This window comes from Lepidochelys kempii, chromosome 1 (genome assembly GCF_965140285.1).
Source record: "Lepidochelys kempii isolate rLepKem1 chromosome 1, rLepKem1.hap1, whole genome shotgun sequence".
Taxonomy (NCBI): domain Eukaryota; kingdom Metazoa; phylum Chordata; order Testudines; family Cheloniidae; genus Lepidochelys; species Lepidochelys kempii.
Genome location: NC_136380.1, coordinates 113,917,050 through 113,939,576, shown reverse-complemented (window position 1 = coordinate 113,939,576; position 22,527 = coordinate 113,917,050). Strand labels below are relative to the sequence as shown.

The following is a 22,527-nucleotide window of genomic DNA, read 5'->3' as shown; positions in this document are numbered from 1 at the left end:
CACAGCCAAACAAAGCAAATACATATCCTTCATGCACATATCTAATCCTGCACCTTCTACTTGTTTATGTGGTCTAGTTATAGAAAGCAAGTTCTTTGAGAACATTCCCTTGTCTGCAGAGAGTATAGCACACTACTAAAAGTAACACACAGCGCTATGTAATGCTGTGTAAAAAAATAATGCAAACTCCTCCAGCACACTTGTATCCCAGCAAAGCTTATACATTTGGCTGGGACCTCTGCCAAAGGATTCAGGTGTACAAACCTGTAGAAAAGAACTTCTGTGCCAGAAACTATGCCCCAGAACATGTCAAGGACTCTTAGAGCAAATTTAAATTTTCTAGGCCAAGCAGTATTTGAGAGATGACTTTATAAAAAGTCAACTCTCTAACCTGTGAAATAAACCTAACTTTTCAACACCCTATCTGAAACAGCTTGTTCATCTCACCAGAAAGTCCGGAATATATCTCTTCTGGCTACAGACCTGCCTATGCAGAACTTCAAATAGAAAGTATGTTTTGGAGGAAGTTTTTCAAAAGGGGGGAGAAGGGTGTAAAATCAGGATAATAAAAAGCTATCACCCATTCTCTCTGATGCATGAGTAGATTCCTGGTGACCGTGACTGTCTAGGAACTGCATGAATATGCTGTTTTTGCTGCTTTCTAGGTGGAGGTGAAATCTGGAGAAGAGGATGAAGAAATTCTCTTCAAAGAGAGGGCAAAACTCTATCGATGGGACAGAGAAGTCAATCAGTGGAAAGAGCGAGGAGTTGGAGAGATAAAAATTCTATTCCATACACAGAAGAAATATTACAGAATTTTAATGAGAAGGGACCAAGTTCTCAAAGTGTGTGCAAATCATGTAATCACAAAAATAATGAATTTAAAGCCCCTGAATACATCAAACAATGCTCTAGTATGGACTGCCACAGATTATGCTGGTGAGTTTGAGAAGATTGCTTGAAAACGCCTAAACTTTTTTCTTCATGTATATGACAAATAAAACTGTAACTGATGTTCAATAGGCTATGATAATCTGTTTGGGAATTTAATTTCAGATGGCGAAGCAAAAGTAGAACAACTTGCAGTTCGATTTAAAAGCCAAGAAATGGCTGATTCCTTCAAGAGGAGATTTGAAGAATGCCAACAAAATTTGTCAGAACTTCAGAGAGCACATGTATCCCTGGCAGCAGAACTGTCAAAGGAAACCAACCCTGTAGTGTATTTTGAGGTTTCTGCTGATGATGAACCTTTAGGACACATAACCATGGAACTATTTTCAAATATTGTTCCTCGAACTGCTGAAAATTTCAGGGCCCTATGCACAGGGGAAAGAGGATTTGGATTCAAGAACTCTATATTTCACAGAATAGTTCCTGACTTTGTGTGTCAGGTAAGTACAAGTTGAAGATTTTTTTTCTTAGAATAAAACCTATTTTCATTTCTTAGAGCTAAGACCATTTGTTATGTGGAATGAGGAGTTTACCAAAGATTTTGATTCACTGGATTCACTGGATTCACTGGATTCGCTTTTACTCCCTAGTTTGAGTGTACTACTTGTCTGAAAAGTGGTTTTATTTTAAAAAGTTGTAGGATTCCTCTTTCTGTAGCTCAATGATTTCCATATCAAATTTGCTCATTTACAAGTAATTTTTTTCTAAATACTAGGTCTTCAAATATAACCTGCATCTAAAAGTCAGGCTCTGCTCTTTCTGACTCCGTGTGTCACCAGTAATAAAGATTCTCCAGGCCAGGTGCATCAAGGCAGTTGCCACGTGCCATGGATAATTTCACTTTTCTCAGACTGATTTGCACACTTTTCTCATCTGTGCAGACTAGATGCACCAACTTCTGCAGACTCAATCTTTGGCAAACAGTGACAGTATACTAATGAGTACTGTTTTTTATCTGGGTGCCCAGCCCATGTGGTGGTTGGTATTAGTACAGCTATTTCAGTTCTCAGACGGAGAACCTAAACTGGTGGGGAAAGAGGCTACCTTTGTATGCACCTCATAGTCAAAGAATTCAAGTTGTCATCCGATCCTAATGCATTGGAGTATGGCGCTCCCATTTCCCAATTTAATAAGCATACTTGAAAGTCTCCATATACTTGGCTTTAATGTGTACTTGTTAATTCCATTCTTTACACTGATTTTTATTTGAATTTGTTTCACTTTGAATTTACTTCTGTATGTGGTGATCTCAACTGGTATGCTCCATAATGTTAGTAATGACCCGTTTGCTTGTTAATACCCGCACGCTGTCCCTAGTATAGCTGTGGACTATTAATATTTTAATATTTTCATTTGTCTTTGCTTGTTAAGAACACATGACCAACATATAGAGGGTTTGTCTACATAGACATCCAGGAAAATTAATCCAAATTGACTAAAGTTTTGAATTTGAAGTGGATTAGTTAAATCGTATTAAACCCTAGCATGAACACCCTCATTCAGAATTGAAGTAGCCTTTAATTTGTCTTTAAACTAAGTCCTCTTGCATTTCAAAAGCAATGTCCACACAGGGATTTAATGGGGTTAATTAACTTCAAATTCACACCTCTAGTTAATTGGGATTAATTTTCCTGGATGTCCCTGTGACAAGCCCAAAGAACTTCTTACTTGCCCAATTTTGTACAGTGACCTCAAATTTGAGTAGATTCAACTAGAAAACAAAAAGGACACCAGTAATTCTCAGAGTAGAGGACTCTGTACCTTTCACAGTTAGGCCATAAATTAGCACATATGAAATCTTTATCCTTGCCATGAGCGCTTAATATTATCAGTTTTCTGTTTGCTTGTTATGATGATCACATGTACGGCTAAAACTAAAAATGAGAGACCATTCTGTCGTCTTTTGTCAATATCCAGACATCTGAGCTCTTAATATTTTTCTAATTCAGTTATTCTTAGAGGAAAACATAAAGCAAGTTTTCTACTTGGTAGATATTTGTGGGCTAGTAATGAGTTAATTCTATAAATGATTAATATTTTCAGGGAGGAGATATCACTAGGCAGGATGGAACAGGTGGCCGGTCCATTTATGGAGATGCATTTGAAGACGAGAACTTTGAAGTGAAACACACTGGTCCTGGATTACTGTCGATGGCAAATCGTGGCCGGGACACCAATAATTCTCAGTTTTTTATCACACTTAAAAAAGCAGAACACTTGGACTTTAAACATGTGGTATTTGGGTTTGTGAAGGATGGCATGGATGTTGTGAAAAAAATTGAATCTTTTGCTTCTCCCAAAGGGTTGGTGAACAGAATTGTTATCACAGACTGTGGGCAAATATAATGTCTAAGTAGTGATTCTACAGATATGTGCACTAACAGCATAAATCAAAGTTGGGCTGTTGTAGACTAATTATGTTCAGCTTTTTTAATATTGACATTTCTGATGTATAAATGTAAAATTACAACTTATAGAGTACTTTTTTTAATGAGTTAATTGACTTTGCATGTTGTGAAATAAAAGTTCAAACACTGGCATATGTTATCCTGATATTTGTTTTAAATGTGAAAAATTTAAAATTAAATTCTAGTCTTGTTAAAGCAATTCTTTTCTTCACTTTGGTTTGTACAAGGAATACCACATGCATAATCTATTTTCAGTTATTTTGATTTGCTACTCTGATGTATTAGGATTTTGAATGCAGAATTAGCCATCATGCTTCCAAACTAAAGTAGTTCTATGTGAGAACTATTTCTTCTTATTCCCACTGATGCACAGAAAAATAAAAAGCAGAGTGGCAATTCATTCTCCTTACCCTTCTTAAAAGCATCCAGCTTCAAATATAAGTTACCATCTCTTTCTCTAGGCGGAAGTTATCTTTCCTAAGAAAGATAAGAAAACGTGTGTGTTCTACCTGGTGGTTTGTCTGTGAAACAGCATTTGGGTACCTGTACCTTGAAGTTACTGAACTATTGCCTGTACATTATCTTAAGTTCCTGTCAAAATCTGACTGAGAACTTGTGATCTTCCTGTGGTATAAATTAATATGCTTTGAGACCAGCTGCTTGTATCACTGCTTTGTATATGGGAGACTGATTGCAAAAATACTTGTAAGGGCAATTTGAGTAAATAAAGAACTTGTAAAGCTTATCGGGTGGGGGAAAAATCTGGTAAAAACTCTGGATCTTAAAGGAAAAATAACTATACTGTATTTTTGCATCTGATGTTACTGAGTGACCTTTTTGGTCCAAATACTATTTAAAGTTTTTCGTTGCTTTTTATGATATCCTGTTTTTTCAGCTGTGGTAAATGTCTGCTAAATTCAGAACTCAGAACTGAGTAACTACATGTATACCAAGGAAAAGATTTTTCACTATATTAAATAGAATTCTGTGAATTTAAAGCATGTCTTATAAATAGCAATATTATGTTCAGATCCAACTTAAGCTTAACAGTATTTTGAATGGTAAGGTGAGAGAGGCAATCTTTCACTGGACCAACTTCTGTTGGTGAGAGAGACGAGCTTGAAAGCTTGTCTCGCACCAACAGAAGTTGGTCTAAGAAAAGGTATTAACTCATCTACCTTCTCTCTCTGATATCCTGGGACCAGCATAATTACAACACTGCAGATATCATTTTCCGTGATCAGTGGTCGGCACACAATTCAAAGCCAGGATATCTAAGGGTCACCCTAGATCAGGGTTTCTCAATATGTGGAATGGGACTGAAAATTGGGTCGCCAGAACTTTTCAAAGGATCACATGGCAGCTCCTGTTGCTTCTGTCCCATAGGGCTGACTGGGCTTGCCTCCCTGGTCCAGGATCCCAGAACCACTCAGGTTTGGCCCAGCCATCATGATGACAGGAGTCTGTGTAGGCCAAATTTGTGCAAGTGGCACTGCAACCCCATGAACCAGGTCACAACTTCACTCTCACAAATTTGTTCCAGTTGCGGGGGGGCCAAACCAGAGCAGTGCTGGAACATAGGAGGTTGCAATGCCCAGAGCTGACAGCTAAGCCCAGCCAGCCCCACAGCACAGGACCTGGCACTGCGGGGTGAGGGCCAGGCCAGACCTGACCAAAACTATCCCAGTATCTCCAGCCTATACTGGTTCATGAGAGGTCATAAACATTTACAAATGGGTCCTGATCCCATAAAGGTTGAGAACTACTGATCTAGAAATACCATACAAATACCATTTCACTAAAGTAGCTCAAAAGGGAGAGCAGAAACACTCGTCTGAACAAACTGGTAGGGTCCACATCGAGAACCAGTGTGCAAACAGGGCGTTGTTCAGGGCTCCTTCTCTGCTGCTCAGTTGGAACACAGTGCCCCAGTTTGATTAAACTCTGCCCACTCTCGACTACTGGACATACGCTTACACCAAGAGAAGTATTACAAGTACCCTGCAACCAACAAAACTTGTTTAGTTATCAGCCCTAGCCAATCTTCCTCAACCAACCATCTGGCATCAGAATGCAGCCAATAAACTGCAATAAAAACTGGCAGCTGGACCAGGCTTACTGACTCGGGCTCATGGTGCATAGGCTGTGGGGCTGTTTAATTGCAGTGTAGACATTGACTCCTGCTGGAGCCAAGCTCTAGGACCTGCAAGGTAGGAGGATCTCAGCTGTGACTGCAGCCCAAGCCCAAATGTCTACACAGCAATAAAACAGCCCAATGAGCCCGACTCAGTTGCTACAGGCCAGCTGCAGGTTTTTAATTTCTATGTAGACATCTCCTAGCTGACTAAAGGCCATTTTCCTAAACCTTTCATTCCTTGTCTTACCCCCATGCAATTGCTCCTTCTGTATATAATTAATATTTTAATCATGAAACTTGCTGTGAACTAAGTAGATAATAAATATCTGAAAAGCAAATTTTGTCACTATTGCAAAGCCTTTTTAGTTCTAAAATGTCAGTTTGGTAAAATCACCACTTTTACCATACAAATCAAGTTGTGGGGCTGTTGCACAAATGTTTGATGTCTCAATCTTGCTTTGTGATGGTTAAAAGTAAACTAAGAAGGGTATGGCTTCCATGGTATTGTCACTTAAAACTTGAGAGCTTAAATAAAGTGGTCTGGCCAAACATTCAAAGTATACACATTTATGAAATAACTATATGAGCAACAGGAGTCATGAGCATGGGTTATAACTTATCAGTAGATTTAGTTTTATATAAAATAGTATGAGGAAACTGCTGAAACTACACATCTTGCCTTGGATTTCAATTTACAAAAATTAATAAAATCTGATCAGGAGGTGGTGGCTTTTTCTGGTTAATGGAATAAAAACAAAGCTATACTCTAATTGGCTGTACGTATGCCACTCACTTCAGCTTTGCAGAGTACCAAACCAATCTGCTGAAGGTCTGTTATAGTATGTCTCTGCAGGCAAAAAAAAAAAAAAAAAATCCCGTTTGTACTAGTCAAGGAAACTATGCTGTAACCCTACTGCCAGCAACCATCTTTTAAACACAATTTTTGCTAGCATATTTCTGATCTCAGTGGGGCTAGGGCTAGCCCTGTAAAAGAATTGAAAATACTTTAGCTAACGCTATGTTCCTTCAACCCCTGATTTGTATTGTCCTTTTTTGCTTATCTTTGGTTTAGTTAGAGTGGAGCAGACTGGAACTGAAAAACGTATCAATGGCACTCTAACCATCCATAAACCTTTTTGCGCTCAGTTTGGCTGGAGAATGTCCTAATTTGCATTTATTCAGTTAGTCTTTCTCAAACTCAGTTAAAGTTTAGTTTTCTGCAAGCTTTAGCCTGATCCTGCATTCTACATAGTGGTTGCAGTCAAGCATGACAAGTGGGGCATGGTAACAAGCAATTCAGGAATCTACTACAAGCCATCTATTTGAAGACTTCTGTATGTTTTGAGGAATTTCTTATTAACAGGCTCAAAGCTGAACTGGCCACTATGCCCAGCTTTGAAGCATTAAGCCTGGTAATGCAAGGACAATGAGAAGGTTATGTATATTATGTACATCTTCAAGGTCAGCATTGGCTTGATATAAGTAGCATTCTTTATTTAAACAAGTTATTACTCTCATGTGATGAGACTTCCAAAGTGCAATGTAACTTCTTTTCATTAGTCTCTCACCACTGAAAAGCTGTCAGAACAGTTTGGAGAGGTGCAAGAACAGCAGGGGCTCCCTATTGATTGTTTAAACTTAAATTCTACAGAACCTGCAACATTCCTCCATAATATGATGTACATATGGACTCTGGCCATAGATAAAAATCTGAAGCATACGATACAGAAATGAGAATGAAGGTGAGCATGTGTGAACAAAACTAACCCCCCAGTACAGTACTTGCAACTACTGCATACACTCAGAGCTGAAAATGATCAACCCCCGTTTGCATGTTTGAGGCACCAGGAATGCTGGAGCATGAAACTGAGGTAGCAACTAGAGCGAGGCAGGGAACCATTTCCCTCTCTCATGCACATTTTCGTGATCAGCATCAGGATGAACTGTGAACCTTCTGATGTCATTTGCAAAAAGCTCGAGACCCACCTCGGAATAGCTCGGTGGCCAGGACGCTCGCTTGAAAAGTGGGAGACCTACGTTCCAGTCCCTGCTCCAATTAAACTGGAACAGCTCCATCAGGAGAAATTGAGAAACCCATTCTAGAATAGCTAATAGTCTGGTGGTTAGGGCATTCACCTAGGATGTGGGCAAATGGCAGAGCAGGGACTTGAAGTTGGGTCTTTCACATCTGACTCCTGGGCTGTTCTAGAGGGTCTCTCTCTCTCATCTTGACAAGGAATACTATCCTGGACCTGAGAAACCCCTAATCACTGAAGTTTAATCAAAAGTGATATGTTATTGTGAAGAATTCAAGTTTTGATTAATTGGCCTTTTCTAACAAAGTTTAGTTGAAAAATTCCTGGCCCACCTCTAATTATTACCCCAATGCCATGAAACTAAAACCAAACGACTGCACTTCTCATGCTGGAGCATTCCTGAAATTACAGCCCATGCCATAATTATGGATGGTTCAGTGCACTGGAGGTGATTCATAAATTTGGTTTTGTACAGAACTTAGGGACCGTGGAAATCAGCCTTAGCAAAATTAGAGAAATTTTCATTTGCCATATGAGCAGAATTTGCCAGATGCACCGTGACTAATAAACTGCATTTATTCCATCTTTTACAAAAATTCTGAATTGGTTAATTTGTATTCTTTGTAGATGTATAATCAACGTATAGAATACATATAAAACAGTGCTATTTGTGCATTCATGACATGCTTAAAAGTTTATTATGCAATTAGCATCTTGATTCAGAAAAACTCCTGATCTTTACTATTTTGTGTAATGAGGCCGCTGGCACCCCGGTCCAACTCCTCTCTCCCTTTCCCCTTTACTAGCATATGGAGCATGCACTTATCAAACAGGCTGCAGCCTTGAAGTTTTAAGAAAGTGGATTCAGCACCTGCACTCTCCCTACTCAAAGTACCAAACTCAAGGCAGGGAATGCACTGTTTACACTTCCAGTTGAAGTCATTTTAATATTAGACATAACTGATGAAAAAATTCTACATTTTAAAAAGGTTTTGGAAGAATTAAAAATGTTGACTGAGATAAATATATAAATGACTTTAAATGTACCTTACCTTCATTTTTAAAAATTCCATTTGTATGTTTTGGTGTCTAAAGAACATGAATCAACATACCTACCTGCTGTAGCACTGCAATGTCCATAACAGCGTTTCTGTTTGTTTACTTTTATACTAGCCCCACATGTAGGCTTTTTCTTTGTCAGTTAAGTCACTTGATCTATGGAACATTTCCTGTGCTGATTTTTAAAACATCTCAGTAGAGATGGGGAGAGACCGCTGTAAATACTACCTAGTGAAGTAAGTGAATGTGCATGACTGCATTCCCATGTATACGGGAAAAAAGACAGGCCCTATCCAAAGGACTTCACATTGTTAAAAAATATCATCAGTAGTGGTAAGGCTACACTGACATAAATGTGCAGTACATTATGACTAGAGTGAAGTGAATAATGGAAAAAATGCATACAAATTATCAAATTCAAAAGCAAATGTTTGCTTTTTGTGAACATTCAAAAGTTTGCTTTTTGAACATTCAAAAATTTAATTTCATTACGTGACGAGAGTTTGGCAGCACAGCCTGAAAAGTCGTTAGACTCTGGTTTCATCTGATCATGATGTTTGTTGCACAGCTGACATCCTTTCACCAGAATGATTTATCTCTGGCTCTCCTACTTTGTCCTAGGTTTTATGAGCTGCCTTGTCCCAGTGTCACTGATTTGACGGGTCATAGGTATTACTGTAGATGGTTCTTGGCTTTGAATTAGTCACAGAAGTAGTTTGGGAATCAGCAGAGGGATTGGAACAGAAGTAACAGGCTTTTGGCATACCTCTCTGTTGAGCAGGCAGGCTGCCACATTCTGCACAAGTTGGAGCCTCCATATTGCTGCTACCTACAAACCCAGATATGGTGAGTAACAGTAATCCTGGCTGGAGGTGGCAAATCCATGGGTAGATGTGACAGGATCCTCATCTGGTACATAGGGGTGAAGTTTCCTTGCAAGCTGGAGATGGGAGAACCTGATCTGGTAGGCTAAATATTGAGTTGACGACAGCCTTGAGGTTTCATACTTTGATGAACAGTAGGAAATCTCTGTGATGGAAGGGGAGGGCAGTGATGTGGCTATTTTTCAAAGTGTTTCTGCCTCCATGAAGTATCACTTTAATCTTGCCCAGGTTGATTTTAAGTTCTTCACCAAGTACTGGTCTCCTTTGATCAGTATCCTGGTTATGTTGGAAAGAAATGACTGGCAACATTGTAGTGCTGCACCATCTACTCCAGCTGTGTCAATAAACAGGCCATCAGTATAGAGTAGTTTGCTGTGTTGAAAGTTGCAGAGAAATCGACAAATATTAACAGAGATGTATCTTCCATCCATTGCCACGGGAAGGTGATCTCTTAGCCCCACTAAGGTTTGTCTCATGTTGTGTCCCAGAATGAAGTCCACTGGCAAGACATCAAGGATGCTAGCAGATGTCCCATGTTATATCTTTTTGTCACTATTTTTCAATGATTTAGCCGAGGAATGAATGGTTTAAGATGGAGAAGATGTATTCTGCATCAGGTGTTGGCTTTTTGAGGATCAGGTGGGTTGGTGCATTTTTCAGGGAAGTTGACAGGTCAATTTCTTTAAAGGAAAGGTTTCAGAATAGCAGCCGTGTTAGTCTGTATTCACAAAAAGAAAAAGGAGTACTAGTGGCACCTTAGAAACTAACCAATTTGAGCATAAGCTTCCGTGAGCTACAGCTCACTTCATCGGATGCATCTTAAGTGATCGGGAGAGTGATCACTTAAGATGCATCCGATGAAGTGAGCTGTAGCTCACGGAAGCTTATGCTCAAATTGGTTAGTCTCTAAGGTGCCACTAGTACTCCTTTTTCTTTTTTTAAAGGAAAGCTTGATTTTCCTTTAGCAGTGGACATACTGGTTTCCACGAGTCATAAGACCTACAGATCTATTTGGCAGATGCTGGCTTGAATATTCATCAGATCTTCTCTCTTTTAATCATTTGTGGTGGGGCCAAATTCTGAGAGGTGTGGGATGGTTAACGTGATGGGAACGTGAGTAAGTTCAACAAGTTCCTCTTGTATACAGTTGCTCTGTTCTGCAAGTATCAGGTGAGCTCTTCATCAGGCCACTTGGTTCACAAACAGATGCTCCTTAGCTGTAACTTGAGGGAGTTGCCACTCATTAGGGTAGGTTAGATCCTCTTCTGACCAAGAGAACTGAAAGGAATAGTGCAGTTACTCACTCTACTGTATGCTGGCAGTCTGCAGGCCACACTAGGCTCACAAAGAAGCTGCAGCTTTTCAGCTGCAAGCAGTCACAAGCAGCATCAGCAGGGATAAGAAACCAAGAGATTGGGGCAGAAAGTAGCGGTGTGATAGCATTCCTGTGCCCTGCCTTCCAATACTTCTTTTTGCTCCCAGAGCCCCATGGCAGATGCTAGCATTCTTGCAAGGTGCCCTACTTCCTCACAGATGTTCTGATCCAAACTTTGTGGATGCCTGGGTTGATAAGTTCATGGAGGATAGGTCCATCTATGACTATTAGCCCAGAGGGTCAGATTAAAGGAAACTGAAGATTTGACATCAATCAGGGAAATCAGTCAGTCTTGATATCATATGATCCCAAAGAATGAATCTGTGTTTGAAAAAAGAACAAAAATTTAGAATTAAAAACTAAGGTTGCAATACAAACAGGATGTGCTATATTCGAAACACTCAGATGTGATTGCTGAAGCTACCAGCAGCTATTAATATTTTAAATGATTATTGCTATTAAAACATCAATTAAATAGCACAGTGCCATCCACCTGCACAATGTTAAGGAAGGTGAATGATGAAGTGTCAAGAGTAACAAAAATAACATTTTAAAAAGTAAGTGATGTACAGGCGGGAAGCTCCATTTACAGGGGCCAGGAAGGAAAAGTCAGGCCAGTTCAGGCAATGCGAACAGCGGAGAAGATAAATGTGTGGGGCTTTATACAAACTGACCTGGCTTCTATTAAACTGGTTTCTATTCTATTATTGGGGGGGGGGGAGGGTATAAACTATTTCACTGACCCAAGTCTCCTTTAGCAGCTCAGGACCTGGCTTGGGGCAGGGCAACGCTGCCTCGGGCAGGCAGGGGGCGGCACCGTGCCCTTCAGAGCGCAGCCCTGGGAAGCGGGTGCTGCGATGCCCCGTCCTGCAAGGGGGGGTGGGGGGAAAGCCCCGCTTCCCCCCTCACTTTGTGCAGCCTCTGCAGGCAGCTCACCCCGCCGGGGGTAACTGTTCCCCCTCTGCCACCGTCTGGCAGCGCCTCAACCCCGGCTCCTACCCCCGGCCCTGACTGTGGCTCCGCTCCTTCCCCTGCCGCCAGCTGAAGGCCCCCACGCCCCGTACGTCCCTCCCGCCGAGCTGCGCCCTGTGAGCCAGCGGCCAGCAGGGGGCGCGCTGCCCCACCCCCCGCCCCGCACACGCACGCACGCACGCACGCACACGGCGGGCAGCGGCGTCAGGGAGCAGGCGCAGCCGGTCCGCGCATGCTCCGTGCCGCCGGGGCGGCCAACCGCCGGCGGCTTAGCGCGGGGCGCTTGTGGCCCGCGGCGGAGGTGGCTCATGGCGAGCCCGGCTCCGAGCGGCTCCGTGGAGCGTCTGAAGCGCCGCTACCTGCGCGGGGAGCCGGGGCCCGCCGGGGTGAGAGGCGCTGAGGCGGCCAGGGCCGGAGCGGGGCGTGGATGGACCGAGGCGGGGGGGGAGCAGGCGAGGCGGGGGGGGGCGGCCGCTAGGCGGGGGGGGAGCAGGCGAGGCGAGGCGGGGGGGGAGCAGGCGGGGGCGCGTGTCAGGAAACTTGGGGCCAGGTCGTGAGCTGCTGGGGCGGCCCGGGGGCAGCGCCGAAGATCCAGGCTCCCTGGCAGCGGCGTGTCCGCTCTCCCCCGTGCGGAGGCTCCTGGTCTCCGCAATAACCCCCCGAGGCCCCAGCCTCGTCTGTGGGGAGGGGTCCCGCCCCCAGCCCGGGGCATTGCGCAAGCTCCCTGCTGCCCCCCGCTGGGGAGCGGTGTGAGTTGCTCAGTTGTCATCCCGAAGTGGCCACCCTGCGCCGAGAGGGAGCGTCCTCCCTCTCTTACTGCTGAACGGTGCATCCGATGAAGTGGGCTGTAGCTCACCAAAACTTACGCTCAAATAAATTGGTGAGTCTCTAAGGTGCCACAAGTCCTCCTGTCCTTTTTGCAAATACAGACTAACACGGCTGAACATTAGTTACTTCAGAAAGAAAGAAGCGTGGCGTGGGGGCTGTTGGCGGGGGGACAGTTACATTAAGGGAATTTAATCCTTTGGAGGTTTTGTGTGATGCTTGCGTTGGGTCTCCCCTTCAGGCTTTGGCATGATTGAGCGGTGTGGCATTGGAAACGTGCACCGCCTTGTGTGCTCATTCTCTCTCCATGGGCCGCTGGTGAAAATAGCAGCGTGTGAAGGAGTGTGTGGAGCACCAGAATCTGCTCAACACTTTGGGCAGTGAGTGAGCCCTAATGGCTGTGGGACATGAGGCGTAGTCTATGTTCTATTTTAGGGTACTCTGTAGCATCCATTACCATATTACCTAAGGACTTACTAAATAAATACTCAAACCCATTTAACAATAAAATGGGAAGTGACTGCTAGTTGCTGACTTGTGACACAGCAACATAAGTGGGTTTTGAGAAGGGATTTGAAGGAGGATCAATTCAGGCAGATCATTTCATGCATAAGGACAGTGTTGAAGAAAGCAAAAGAACATATGTGGTGGCTGGGTGGGGGGTGGAAAGTGGTAGGAAGAACACGGATAAGGATGACAGACCAGAATAATGAAGGGCCTAGAGGATTAGAAGAAGAACTTGATATGGATAGAGCCCTGCAAATTTATATCCGTGGATGCAAATTGGTATCCAAGGAGCTGCAGAGCTCTATCGGGAGCTGCAGCAGTGAAAGCAGCAGCCTGGCAGGCCGCCGCTCCCAGGAGCCAGTGCCCCATGCTGGCAGTTCCTCCAGCTTGGCTGTATCACCCCCAGTCCCGCACACCAGGCTCTCCGGCAGCTGTCCCTGGTTGTGCTTGTGCTGGGGGCAGTTCCCAGTAGAGGCCTGCAGTTCCACAGATACCGATTTATATCCGCTGATATTTGCATCCATGAATATAGATTTTGTATCCACACAGGGCTCTAATTATGGAATAGATGGGGTGGAGGGATTGAAAGAGATGGACAATGTGGGTTAGAGTAATGGGCAGTAATTGATAATTCTAGCAGGTGCAGTTTGTATTGGTTGAGGGTGAGGTGGAAAGATATGGTTGTCAGGCCAGAGAGGAGGAAATTGCAGTAATCAAGATAAGAGATTAGGGCCTGGTTGAGAGTTCTAGTTATCTGGACAGAAAGAAGGGTCCGATATTAGAAATGATGTGTAAGAAACTGACAACTTGGAGAGAGTCTGGGAGCAAGAGAGCAGGAAAAGTTGATGTCTGTGAAGTTAAACGTCTAATTGATGGAAAGGATTGTGATGTTATCAACAGTCGACCATAAAGGGGCAGTGGAGAGGGTTGCTGTTGAGCTAGGGCCATATTATAGAGGTGGGGAGAGCTGTAAGTAATACGTTTACTATATTAAGAATGCTTAACGCTTTCCATTCTTGGGACCTTTTCTTTGAGGAGCTCACACACCTTTATTGTTTGCCAAAAGCCTTTGATATTTGACCGAGGGAACACCTTCAGGTTACCCATTTACCTTTGCTTTGTCCTATGAAATTCAGTTCAGCTTTTGCCAAGATATGAACTATTAAAAATTGACATATCCCTTCTCTCACTTGCATGCCCCAGGAAAAACATTGGCAGTGTGCCCAAGTAATTGAACACACATAACATTCTAAGTCCAACATCATGCCAGAGTGACAATAGCAAGCTGTACTAGCTGGGAGCAGCCAGAGTGGATGGGGGCAGGTGGAGAGGAGGGCTCCCCAGACTAAAGACAAATGGGTGGCCCATTCTGCCTCCTTGGAGCATCAGAGTGGGGCAGTAATCGGGCTGGGTTTCTTCACCCCATAAATCCATCTGGATCCACCTCCCCAGTCTCCCTTCCCAACCCGCAGGACACTACGTGGGACTGGAGCCCTTCCAACTCCTAGGGGAGGATAGAGCAGTTTGGCTCCCCACTGACAATCTCCTGGTTGTACGAGTCCATCCTCCCTCTGGGATAACAACCTTCTGCTGCCTGGTGATGTAGTTCTGTAGCTCAAGTAGTACCAATCCATGCTGCAACATTGAAGGTTCAGAGTTCAACCTCTGTTTATGGTGCCTGTTGGAAAGGGGAGAAATGTTATAGTTGCACATAATATCATTTGTTTTTACTTTTTTTCCTTGAAAAATAACACATGGAGTTGCAAGCAAAAATTACCTTAAAAGAACATTATTGAAGTTGGGAAATGCTAGATTTACAGTTGTCTGTGAAACCTCAGTTCTGCCTCTTTGTGCATATGTGTTATAATTAAAGTTAAGATTAAGATTCTCTCATGGGTTAAGTTAAGGTTAAGATTCTGTCATGGGTATTTTTTAGTAAAAATCAGGGACAGGTCATGGGCAGTAAACAAAAATTCATGGAAGCTCGTGACTTGTTCCTGACTTTTACTAAAAATACCCTAGGGCAGGGCAGGGGTAGACAAACAGAGCACTGGTAGGGCAGCGTTATGCTTAAACAAAACACACGAGATCTTGTTATAGGGAAAAAGGCAACATGCTGCATTTATTGAGAATACAGCAATTAGCATATGCTTTTTAGTCTCACACACACACACCATGCACACAGTCCCACCAGTCAATGTTTACTATAGTTACCAGTGCAGAGTCTGGATCAATCTAGTGGCCAGCCAAATTGGTCGCAGAGAGGAGCCAGGCTCTGTTGGTTGCGATCTGATGCTCCTGCAGTTGTTGACGAGACGAACCAAAAGCCCCATGGCAAAGCACCCTGTTCTTATAGTCCTTTCTCCTTTTTCTCTGTCTGTGGATTTTGCTGTGTCAGTTTATGACCAGTTACTCCTTAGTGGGTGTTATTTTTTGATGGCCCAAAATACCTCCAGGAGGGTCATCCTGTCTGGTTTCGATTTAATTAATTATTTTGTGTTTTTAGGGTGCCAGCCTTTACATCAGGGTCATCAGTCTGCCCCTCCTCAACCATGGATGCGCGTTGATGGTTCTCTGGTGTCTTTAAGTCTCTTCAGTTTCTTCACTCCTCCTCCCTTGGCCATCTGGTTTCAGCAATGGCCTTCACACCTTATCTTTTCCTGATGCATGCATTCCTCATTCACACAAACAGTTCTTTACAGAGACCTTCAAAAGGTAACAAATAGCAGTGTTTTATATGAAACAAGAAAGACGACATAAGTTAGGCCTTACTAAATTTTGCAACTATCTTTTCTTACATTGGGGCCTAGGGCTTCGAAATTCCTCTAATCTAATTAACATAGATGCAGACAGGATCCTGTCTGTTACTTGCAAGGCATGAATAAAAAGAAAATGGCTAATACTAGTATCCACTATCCTATTAATTTATTCTAATACCTTAATTCTTACTATAAAACATACACTGTATATAACCAAAACATAACCAATTATATAGCATAGTACCGATGGTACAAGACCGGGGGCTTGACCCAACCCCAGCTGCTGCTCCAATGGGATGGGGGCCGCTGCTCTGGCGGCGCTGGGGCTGGCAGCTGTTTCAGCTCTGCCCCAGAAGAAGTCACTGAAGTCCTGGAAAGTCATGGAATCTGTGACCTCTGTGGCAGAATTGTATCTGTAGTTATGAAACAGTCTTTGATTACATGATCACATACTATTTTTTCCACAAGAGCACAGACTGGATGCACAGTAGGGCAGAATGAGGGTTGCAGGAGCCCCCTTAAATCTGGCATTTCTTAACATTCAAGTGCTTGAATTTGCAACCTAATGATACTTTAATGTAAGTTTTTTTAACGTGTATTATTATAGGTTGATGGCAAGACATAAAGTAGGAAATGTTAGAGTGAAAGGCTGAAATGTAGGACTTGATGGAGCTGTTTCTATGGTTACCTAATCTACTTATGCCTATTTACTTGAATGGCTCTTATTACTGATGTATTTGAGGGTCTCTCAAGTTTTTAAAAATAGAAATAATTCTAGCAATCTTTCATTTTTAGTTTATGGGGAAATAGCTTGATTATAGGTTTTTTTGTTCGCTTATGTTTGTGTGAGGTTTCACTTACATTTTTGTTTAGCAAAAATCATCCTCTGCTCAAAGCAAACATTTTTTAACAGCAATTCCTTAGTAAAAGCACTATAAACCGTAAACAAATACATTGTAATATACATTATAATTGAATTAAAAATAGTAGGGGATTTTTTTCTGTTTTCTCTTAGGATTGTCTTTCAGGTTCATTACAGACCAAATGTAAAAAAGGAAGTTCCCTAACTTACACAGGTAATGCAACAAAAAGGATGTTTTTGGATATCTTTGTTAAAAGGGACATCAATTCAAATGCACTATTCTTTAAATTTATCTTAAGAATTCCTGTGCTTTGGGGGAGCAGTTTTATATTCTCTCCAAGTGTATTTTAAGTAGGCAGACATTGGGTAATGTTTGTGAAACCTGGGCACCAGCCTGGAAGTGTATACATATATATATGGATTCTACATGAGTACTCTAGGAAATCTGCTTATGTTGCAGATGCGGGTGGGTTGGCAAGAGAGGAAATGCTAATGTATCTTCCCTGTGAGAAGGAGAGCTGCTGGTAAGGAAGATGTAGGTAAAAAAACAGTATTGCTCCCACGATGTCTAAAAAGAAAGCTCCACTAGCTGTGCATTAAAGAGAAACCTAGTACCAATAACCTTTTGGGGGAGGGGGAAGGTGCAATAGAGGCTTAGGCTGTGTCTACACTGTCACTTTCAGCGCTAAAACTTTTGTTGTTCAGGGGTGCGATAAAGCTTTTCTACACTGCCCACATCACAGTGCTGCCATGGCCATGCTGTAACTTGGTTAGTGTAGACATTCCCTTACTTTCATCCATAGAATGAAAATCAGCCACATGCGCACCCCACTCATGGTAAGTAGGGTTCTAGTATATGTATGACAATCTTACTATGTATGTTTGAGAAGGTGAGGATTGGCTATTATTGGGGTGTGGCAGAGGGAAGCATTTGGTTATCACTGGCACATATATGAGAACGGGCTGCCATCAGTTGGATTGTGTGGGATGGAGTATGTGTCTTGTTGAGAGGGGGTTAGTTTGTGGGAAATTCTTTGAGGTGGGTGGTATTGGGTAGCTCCCTATGTGGCAATATGTTGCTTTTATAGCCATGTACACAGGGCTATCCTTAGGGGTGGGCTCACAGTGCCCGGTGGTCAAGGAGGCTCTGTGTGGCAGCTTCCCCATGTGGGTGCAGGAGTTAGGGGCTGGGGTGCAAGGGGGCACCTACGGGGACAGTGGAAATGGGGGCCGGGGCGCCAAAATACAAGTTCCTCTAGGGCACCATTTTCCCTAAGGCTGGTCTTGCATGTACAGTACATGCAGGTGCCTAGGATTGCTGACTGGAGGAGACACAATTAAACATTTCATGATGCAAATTATTTAAAAAAAAATGAAAACAGGAAACTTAAAATCTTTTTTAAAGTTTTAGGTTATATAATCTAAGATATTTATATACATTCACTTTTTAAATGTACAGATATGAACTTAATGGTTACCATGCAGGTTGGGTTCCAGAGAAATGCATGTTGCCATGCTGATGCATGTGAAAAGCAAGTAAAAGGCTATGTTGTTCAAACTTCAGATTTGTACGACAATTAGCATATGAATGCAAATTGTAAAACTTGAGGAAGACAGATGTGACTTTAAAACAAAGCTGAAGTTTCTAAAATGTATTTAGTAACAGAACTAAGCTTTTAAAAAGATTCTCAAAAATGTGATAAGTTGAAAGTTCTTTAAAATTGACTTAATTGTTTTAGAAACACAAGGTGGGTGAGGTAATATCTTTTATTGGACCAACTTCTGTTGGTGAGAGACACAAGCTTTTGAGCTTCCGTAGAACTTTTCTTCAGGTTTAAATTTGTTAGGACTTAGTTATTTTAGTCATCTATAAAACTTTTCAGTTTTAAATTATTATTAAAATACAATTTAGCTAGTATTTTGTATTTCTCTAATTTTAATTCCTTACTTGTCAGAGCTTGTTCTAGTATGTTATAATTCAGGGTTTTGTTCTCTTAAGCAATAACCCTCACAGAGTACAAAATTTATTAATTAAATCATTCTGGGTTTTTTTAATGTGTGCTTTTCAACTGCAAAATGAAATATTTAATATTTGAAATATTTTATATTTATTTTATTGAATTATTTATAGGTAACTTGGACAGTTCATCAGATAATTCAATTATTCCTTTGTCCATAAAATCTTCACAAAATACCCACAGTGGAAGAAAGCACTATAGCAAACCTCTTAGTGACTTGTTCAAGAGTTTCAAAAACTTGGATTGGTAAGAGCTGAACCCTCATTCCCTCATCTGTCCTTAGACCCCTTTTTCTTCCTCCCATCCTTCCCTTACCCCAAAATCCAAACAAATCATGAGTTAACCCTTAATACATTATGGGATCCAGTAGTAGGTTGCCATGTGCAAGGCATAGCTTTCACAGTTTTTGTACACTCATACTTTCGTGATAAGTAAGGATCAGCTTCTGTCTGACTAATGTAATAATATGAATAGGGCTGTCAAGTGATTAAAAAAATTAATCGTGATTAATCGCGCTGTTAAACAATAATAGAATAACATTTTAAAACATATTTTTGCATGTTTTCTACATTTTCAAATATATTGATTTCAATTACAACACAGAATACAAAGAACAATGCTCACTTTATATTTATTTTTATTACAAATATTTGCACTGTACATTATTCAATGTTAAAAAAAAAAAGTATTTTTCAGTTCACCTAATACAGGTACTGTAGTGCAATCTCTTTATCATGAAAGTTGAACTTACAAATGTAGAATTATATACAAAAAATAACTGCATTTAAAAATAAAACAATGTAAAACTTTAGAGCCTACAAGTCCACTCAGTCCTACTTCAGCCAGTCACTCAGACAAACAAGTTTGGTTACAATTTGCAGGGGATAATGCTGCCAGCTTCTTGTTTACAATGTCACCTGAAAGTGAGAACGGGCATTCGCATGGCGCTGTTGTAGCTGGAGTTGCAAGATATTTACGTGCCATATACACTAAAGATTCATATGTCCTTTCATGCTTCAACCACTATTCCAGAGAACATGCGTCCTTGTTGATGACATGTTCTGCTCAATAATGATGCAAAGCAGTGCGGACCGACGCATGTTCATTTTCATTATCTGAGTCAGAGTCCACCATCAAAAGGCTGATTTTTTTAAAAAAAAACATTATTTTTTGGGGGGGTGGTTTGGGTTCTGTAGTTTCTGCATCTGAGTGTTGGTCTTGTAAGACTTTTGAAAGCATGCTCACATCTCGTCTCTCAGATTTTTGGATGGCACTTCAGATTCTTAAACCTTGGGTCTAGTGCCATAGCTATTTTTAAAAATCCCACGTTGGTACCTTCTTTGCGTTTTATCAAATCTGCAGTTAAACTGTTCTTAAAACAAACGTGCTGGGTCATCATCAGAGACTGCTATAACATGACTTATATGGCAGAATGCAGGTAAAACAGAACAGGAGACATACAATTCTCCCCCAAGGAGTTCAGTCACAAATTTAATTAATGCATTATTTTTTTAACGAGCATCATCAGCATGGAAGCATGTTCTCTGGAATGGTGGCTGAAGCATCAAGGAGCATACAAATGTTTAGCATAACTGGCACGTAAATACCTTGCAGCACCGGCTACAAAAGTGCCATGCGAATGCCTGTTCTCACTCTCAGGTGACATTGTAAATAAGAAGGCAGCAGTATTTCCCATAAATGTAAACAAACTTGTTTGTTTTAGCAATTGGCTGAACAAGAAGTAGGACTGAGTGGATTTGAAGGCTCTAAAGTTTTACATTTGTTTTGTTTTTGGGTGTAGTTATGTAACGAAAAAACCTACATTTGTAAGTTACACTTTCACGATAAAGAGGTTGCACTACAGCACTTGTATGATGTGAATTGAAAAATACTATTTTATCATTTTTACAGTGCAAATATTTGTAATAAAAATAATATAAAGTGAGCACTGTATACTTAGTATTCTGTGTTGTAATATAAATTGATATATTTGAAAATGTAGAACATCCAACATTTTTTAATAAATTTCAATTGCTATTCTATTGTTTAACAGTGCAATTCATCACGATTAAATTTTTTAATCATGATTAATTTTTTTGCGTTAATCACATGAGTTAACTGCAATTAATCGACAGCCCTAAATGTGAACACTGATTTTGGGTAGGGAAGTTCATCCACTTACTTGAGATAACTATGTGTGTAGGGCTCAGTTAGTGGGATGCAGGGATTAAGATATATAAGGGAGTAAACAAGTGATGAGGAAGGGAAACAGCCAGAGTTAACAAGGTAGTCTTAAATCTATTTAGAAGACTCCAGAGAGTCTTAATGCCCCAACGCACCAAGCTGAAAGAGAACATATTTCACACCTTTTCTTTTTTCTTTTTCTTTTTCTTTTTCTTTTCTGGATATCCTGTTTGGAAGAAAAAAAAGTTGTGCTTTGATCTGTTTTAAAAGTGGTTTTGTTGTTGCATGCAAATAAGGATTTATTTATGAAAATAAGATCGTTTACTTGTTCCACGGGTTTTGCTAAGTCATCAATTTCATTCTTTGACTGTAGTTAATATCTTATTTTATAAGCCCTTTTCATTGTGAAGGGATCTCAAAGTACTTTTCAAATTACTGAGCATTGTCTCTTTGCATTCAGTCAAATATAAATATGCTGGAATGAGAAATAGTTGTATTTGTGTGCAAATCTTCTTTACATTACATGCATAACATTTTAGAATGGCATTGAATAATTTCAGATTCGTGTCATCTATTTGTATTTTTTAGCTTTGATGATGAGCTGGATTCGCTCTATGATTCAAGTCAGCTAGAACTAGAGGAAGAGGTCATTGTAAATGTCTCTGCAACTGATGCAATTCCAAATACAGTCATGTACACATATACAGAAACAGGTAATCAGAAAAATATTAAATTCAACTTCAATTTATCACGTAACTTTTGACTTGTTTGTATGAAAAATAAAAGCTTTATTCAAGTTTCAACTGAATCTTATTCATAGTAAAATTAATAAAACCTGTAATTGAGTAAACTATATTTTAGTTTTGAGATACAATGTTTTAGTAGATCTAGTCATAATTGTATTACACCTCTTTCCCAATATAACACGATCCGATATAACACGAATTCGGATATAACGTGGTAAAGTAAAAATGGTTTTCTGTCTCATCTACAACATAGAGTACTTTTATTCTGTTTAATCCCAGTTTATACATTCAATGATTACCGTGTACATATTCAGAATGTATGTTTTTACAAGCCTGCCTTGGATCAAAAGTCAAAACACAAAGCCGAGCGCATTCACAGCATTTTTAAACTTTCACTCTGATCTTCATTGCATAAAAAAGTCTTGTCTGCAAATCTTAATTAAAGTTATAACATTCACAGTTAAAATCTGTTGATAGTTTAAAATCATTGAAAGTTTAAATTCGTTTTGTGGACAACAAACCATGTGCAAGGTGGTAGCTAATTTTCAACGGCCGTTATAATAAAAAACGGCCTTTGTATTTATAACCATGACTAATTTATCAAAAAGGAGAGTTCTGTCTACCTTCGTCGTTGACTAACCTGCTGCCGCCTTGCCAGTTTAAAGTTGTTACAAAACCATCCATGGTTGGCACCTCGGCTGTTAAAATGTGGCTTGTATCAAATTACATACATACAGTACGTTGTCTGTACAAATGTGCATGTATGAAAGTGGTGGAACGAATGTGCAACAATGAGAAGGCAGG

The 22,527-nt window shown here is 40.9% G+C and overlaps 1 protein-coding gene across 1 annotated transcript in view; it reads left to right on the top strand.

The window, feature by feature from the left end:
* Positions 1 to 12,054: 12,054 nt before the first annotated feature.
* The window catches only part of CCDC138 (coiled-coil domain containing 138), a 74,289-nt gene continuing 63,816 nt past the window's right edge, over positions 12,055 to 22,527 (top strand). Inside the window, 5 exon segments of the mRNA XM_073350871.2 lie at positions 12,055 to 12,087; positions 12,089 to 12,208; positions 16,929 to 16,989; positions 18,907 to 19,039; positions 21,566 to 21,690. Of these exon segments, the coding sequence (XP_073206972.2) occupies positions 12,055 to 12,087; positions 12,089 to 12,208; positions 16,929 to 16,989; positions 18,907 to 19,039; positions 21,566 to 21,690 (472 nt within the window).